Source organism: Dreissena polymorpha, chromosome 4 (genome assembly GCF_020536995.1).
Source record: "Dreissena polymorpha isolate Duluth1 chromosome 4, UMN_Dpol_1.0, whole genome shotgun sequence".
NCBI classification, from domain to species: domain Eukaryota; kingdom Metazoa; phylum Mollusca; class Bivalvia; order Myida; family Dreissenidae; genus Dreissena; species Dreissena polymorpha.
The window spans coordinates 104,690,707-104,696,665 of record NC_068358.1 but is presented as its reverse complement, the minus strand read 5'-3'; the positions used below and the strand labels follow the sequence as shown (position 1 = coordinate 104,696,665).

General features: G+C 35.8%; 1 protein-coding gene across 1 annotated transcript in view; it reads left to right on the top strand.

Moving 5' to 3' along the window:
• The window catches only part of LOC127878983 (decapping and exoribonuclease protein-like), a 39,806-nt gene extending 36,738 nt beyond the window's left edge, over positions 1-3,068 (top strand). The window contains exons 3-8 of the mRNA XM_052425566.1: positions 1-233; positions 394-489; positions 606-711; positions 1,001-1,136; positions 1,462-1,556; positions 1,814-3,068. The exon at positions 1-233 is cut by the window's left edge and continues 6 nt beyond it. Coding sequence (XP_052281526.1) covers positions 1-233; positions 394-489; positions 606-711; positions 1,001-1,136; positions 1,462-1,556; positions 1,814-1,919 — 772 coding nt within the window. The 3' untranslated portion in view covers positions 1,920-3,068. The remainder of the gene's footprint in view (positions 234-393; positions 490-605; positions 712-1,000; positions 1,137-1,461; positions 1,557-1,813) is intronic.
• Positions 3,069-5,959: the final 2,891 nt, after the last annotated feature.

Here is a 5,959-nt window from a genome sequence, read left to right as displayed (position 1 = left end):
TGCTGAAGCTGAATTTCGGGGAGCATTCGTTTGTCGGAGACATATGTTGAGAACTCTTATCTCTACCCCTTATGAGAATAACGCGGGGTGGAAAATGGCTGTTATCGTACATGAAAGCAACTTCTATATGTGTGAGGTGGATTTTCACAATCAACTTGCTCCAAATGCTGACAGAAATATCTGGCTTAAATCCTGTTTTTGGGGTTTGAAAATCGAACAGTATTTGACTTCAGGTATGGTAAATCTGGTTGTTATCTTACCAATTATTTGCACTTTCTTAGTCATTAACGGTTACGCGAATTATGCGCATTATTCATATGGCATCTTTATTGATTTAAGAAAACATTTAACTACCAGAAAATGTCGCTTACAATTCTATTTCGCTCTCTGCAGATAAATCAGATACAAATCCAAACCCCAGTCAACCGCGCAACCTTTTGGAGGAATTTAACGTTGTCAACAAGCTGAAAACAGATAGACACTTGATAGGTTTGTATACTACTTAAACAACTATTAATTAAATCTTGTGACATACTAATGAAATGTTTAATTATATATCAAACCAATTATGTGTATAGCAGTCTTATATGTTATTTTCAAATAAGTTTACAACTGTGAAATGGACGCCTTCAATAACAAAGACGACACGTTCGTAGAGATCAAAACTTCGACGCGCCCAACAGATGAACGCACTACGAACAACTACAAACGGTAAAAGTAAAGTAAATCAATTATTCTATTAAAAATTGGCCACACATCATGGAAGTTATTTGGTTAGCAGCAATAGGTCATTTTTTTGCGAAAGTGTCCAAACAAGCGGTGTTATTCGCAATTTAATATAGTTTACCCTTTGTAGTGTCAAAAAAGCTGAAAGCTTACTTGGAGCTTTCATCAAAGTACTAAGACATATGTCAACAGACTGAAAATACATATAAGCCTGTAGACGATTAACTTTCCATGTGTGATTTGCCATCTATATAGATGTAACTCTTACACAAAGGTTCAAGCTGCAGAAGTGGTGGGCTCAGAGTCACCTAGGAGGAGTGTCTGGAGTCCTCGTAGGCTTCAGGGACGATAAGGGCATTGTGACAAGTCTGGAGTTCATTCCTACGGCAAGCCTACCGAAGGATCGACGGGTATTAATAGCCGTGAAAAATCTAGTTTATTGACGTTTAATTTTTTGTTTGAAGTTTAATGGCATTCACATTTGTTTGACTTTTAGTTCATAATCGGATATAACGAGTTTAAATACGTACAGTACATAAAGAGATATAGTTGTATACAACAGGTGCATTAATCATTCAACTCGAGCACTAAGCCGGAATAGTACTTAAAACACACAGACGAAAGGACTCGCTCTAACGTGTCTATGAACAATATTCAGCTACGATGGCACTTTCATTGCAGCGCGTAGCCTTTGTATTTGTGGAATTATTTATTTATCTTGGTATTTTATTCAAGATGTGGACGGAAAATGGGTGTTACCACTTTCTCAACGAGTTTCTGACATGGATGAAGAGTGTCATTGGAGACAGGGTGGACTTCTGTTCTGACAAGTACGTTAGAAAATTCATTTTATTGTCACATAGGTACATATTCAAACGTTGTACTGCTTTTGCTTTGTAATATAAGAACAAAAAGTATTGTAAAGAGCTTCCATTAATATATTAAATAGAGTTGTAAGCTTCTCTTCATAAAAACGAAAACAAAATGTCAGCAAATATTTGTCAGTATGTATAATTAAATAAGAAACACCTTTGTTGTAACTTGTAGTGTGCTTTGTTGTGCAAGATGCGAGTGTTTTCGTTTGCAGCACGGTCCATGTGTTTGAATACCTTCCGGGGTTGAAAAAAATTGACTACATCAAATACACCGATGGCAAATACAAGTTCTTGCCTGATTGGTTTCTCCAAAGATAAGGTGTTCAAGAGATGGTGACTAACAATATAACCTGATATTAATGCTACACGCGTTGTAACGAATATTCGAAATGAACATTTTACCACACGTTTATAACACATATGAAGCGAACGTTTTTTTTTTAAAAAAGCATGTACGCTATTAGATTACGCTTCTGTAGCATTTGTTTTTTTTCAACGTATTTTTTCGCGATGGTATATGCTTTAAAAGGGTCACACTGTATTTCTTTATGTATCCACTTGATTGGAAGATAATTTACATAATAAACGATAAGGTAGTACAGTTAGCCATTTACTCACCATGCTTCTCCATATATGATTCAGAAAGTACCTTGATTTTACTCTATACACTATGATGGGTTTAATCATGTAATTACCCACAACGAATGTTGGTTGACATTTATAAATGCTTTTAATGTCATATTGTTAATGTTTTTGTAGATAAGTACTATCAAAAATATAAAAATATACATGCAGATAAGAAAATGGGTGACGTGAGAGCATATATTATATTTGTTTATTATGTTATAACAATTTTTAAGGATTTGCTATCTCCACTTACTGCACTCATACGACTGAAATTAAAATATGCATATGTCTTAATGTTTATTTATGGTAATATATACTAGTAGTCATTAAGGTTGGCGTTTTAATTATTTGCACCATCGATGAAATCACACTGTCGTATTGCCAGTGTATAATATATTATTATGATTTATACATTATAACAATATTTTGAGCTGCATATAACGCAGAGCCACAAGGCAGTTTTTTTTTCGTTTTACAGTATTGTAGCGCGAGCCGCCGACTTCCTGAGGCCGCCACCGAGCGCTGTGTGCGCGACCTCAAACACACGATGTGCCTTTCGAAGTCGTCGGCAGGCTGACTATTTTATTGAGTACACTAAACAGTGTAATTAATAATTTTCCTTAGGATACCTGCCTTCTGATTATGAACTTAAAATAATCGAGTCGCTTCAGATATATACAATGCGACCAAAGAGGGGACCGATGCCTTCAACGAACCCTCCGGCTTCCGTGAAGCTACTGGTTTCGGCTTCCTTGAACCTATTGACTTCGTGAAGCTACTGACATCCAACGTTCTGAAGTCCACTCTACAAGAAACAGGAACTCTGCAGACCGGGCAGCACCGTTTAATATTAACGTAAATACCCAACTGCTCCAGAATACTGTTCATGCGAGTACTGTACCTTTCTCTTTAGATGTGATCCCGTTGGCATCCGCAAGAGAACTGACTAAGTTTGCCGATTTGCGCGTCTTTATATACTGGCGAACAGAACGCCACCTAGCCAACGGAAAGGCACGATCCGGAAACTACCGACGTTTCCGAATTCCCTCCGCACTTTACGGAGATTACCGATCAGCATTTTTCTTTACTAACATAGAAACAAGCCGAATATATATACGTGATTTTTATATAAACATTACTAAAATATCAAATGATGAACCTATGCAGAATAAATTACTTTTAACCAGCCAACTTACTTACTTATATATACCTCTTAGTGGCTATCTGGCGTTTCTCGCTTCCGAAAGTTTTTCGTATCGCAAATTGGTTATGAGACCTGTATTGGTTTTTGTGTTGGCGATCTTGCAGTCTTTCATCGCCGACATATTTCTTTTAAGAGATCGCACTATCCGTATTATGATCGGATACTTCTATTTGCATCTTTTTTGAAGGTTATGAAGATAATACGATTTTAAAGTATACCATAAAATTATTATATAAATATCTCTCTCTCTCTCTCTCCCTTTCTCTCTCCCTCTCTCTCTCTCTCTCTCTCTCTCTCTCTCTCTCTCTCTCTCTCTCTCTCTCTCTCTCTCTCTCTCTCTCTCTCTCTTCCTCTCCCTATCTCCCCCCTCTCTCTCTCTCTCTCTCTCTCTCTCTCTTTCTCTCTCTCTACCTCTCTCTCTTTCTTTCTGTCTCTCTCCCTCTCCCTCTCTGTCCCTCCCTGTCTCTCTGTGTGTCTCTCTCTCTGTCTCTCTCTTTGTCTGTCTCACTTTCTCTCTCTCACTTTCTCTCTCTCTCTCTCTCTCTTTGTCTCTGTCTCTCTCGTTTTTTCTTTTTTCGCCGGAATCATATTTTTTGCAATATGAGCGTTTATACAAAATCCACTAAACAATTCTTGATATGGAATGAGTGATGTATTGGACGTCATCATTGATGACGTTCAATCGAACGAATGATAAAGGGGGCTAAGTTTCGTTAAGCTCCAGGGTATAGCCGCGATTTGTGGGCCATGAAAACTGGCCCAACACTTGTGCTGAAATTTGACATGTATATGGACCAGAACTCGATCTACACGATGGCGTATTCGTCATATCTGGGAAAAGTCTTGTTTTTGATAAAATTACGAAAAAGTGGTGTTTTTTATTGCGCAATCGCTATAAAATGAGTTCTCGCCGGAAGCGTTCATAGCGTTAATAGCAACCCAAACACAATTCAACCCAAGGAGACAATTCACGCGATAGACACTTCAAATTTGATATTAATTAATACATATTGCGATTTTATTCCCAAATTAATAAATAAGTTCATATTGCGTTTAACATACGAAGCTGAACCCGTTTAGAAAATATTAACAAAACAAACAAAAACAAACAACAGTTAAATTTCATTGATGTAAATATGGTAACCTGATTACATATCCACTAGCGTACACATGAAAAATAGTTCGCAAGTAAACAACAAACAATCAAATTTAAACGCAAATAAGTTAACAAAATATATATAATAAATCCGAGAAATCGATACTTAAAACTACCATTTTTGCACTAAAAACATTTTTGAAAGTCATTTAAACACATAATTTCGGAAGTATACAACCAACAATCAAAATGGCTGCCAATGAACGTTCGAAAAGAACGCGAGAAATTATTTACAAAATAACATCATCAAAATAATTAAAGTGAACGCTACTTCGCCGTTTTTTAGATAAGTATACGATCTATTGAAAAACACTAGCATTTGACATAAACACACCCGTGGATATGGAAATAGACATCACGCGGCTCCCGCATTTTGCGCTGTGTACGGTTGTTCAGAAAACTTGGTAAGTGTCATTGTGTTATTGAATTTGTCCGATGAGTTGAATTTTATATACCATTACCATACGAGAAAGTTTTCAAACACATTTATTTCTTACGAAACTTACCTTGAAAAATAAACAACACAAATATTAGTGGCACGAACTGATAGTGGAACGAAACGACAATCAACCGTTAAAGTTCAAGGGCATAATTTGAATGGAAATACATGTGTTGAATATTGAATAAATTAATTGTTTTGCCGTTAAAAGGGTAAGTTTTTTTGGTTTGCTTTGCTCATTATTTTTATCAAAACACAAGTTTTATAGTTTGATTTCTGTACAACAGTTCAGTTAACGTTATATCTTGAATTTATAAATATCGAAATAGATGTCGGAGTTTGCACATTTCGGACGTTGCTATGCAAGTTAGTTCTCGATAGAATATACTGTTTTACCTTTTCGCATACAGTTGTGCAGCTGTTTTTCCATGTAATGATGCAATGTTTAACGTCTGGAATACCCCCCTCGATGATTATAAATCATTAACTTCTCAAATTATAAGCATCGTCAACTTGACAAAGTTCTGTCAAGATTTAATATTTTTATTTAATTAATAATTAGTAGAATATGTAAAGCTGAGTAACATTAATTCAGACTGATTTCTGATTAGGGCAGTGGTTCACCTGATTCTCATATAGGTTCACCACACCACAATTTATAGCAGTACAAAAACAAATAGCTTGTAATTATAATTGATAAATGTGAATGTTTAATTTATTTGTTTGCAACAATTTGGAACCTTTTGGTTTGAGCATTGTAAGCCTAGTGTATATTTGCCCCTTTGTTCAGCACACATGAATTGATATGGAATACAGCTATATCTCGTGTGGCGTATTTTCATTTAAACTCTGGATTTTAATGACTACAAGTCAGTCGTGCAGTTAAATATGTTTTTAAGCATAGAAAGAATCCAATATTATTTTGGATTTTG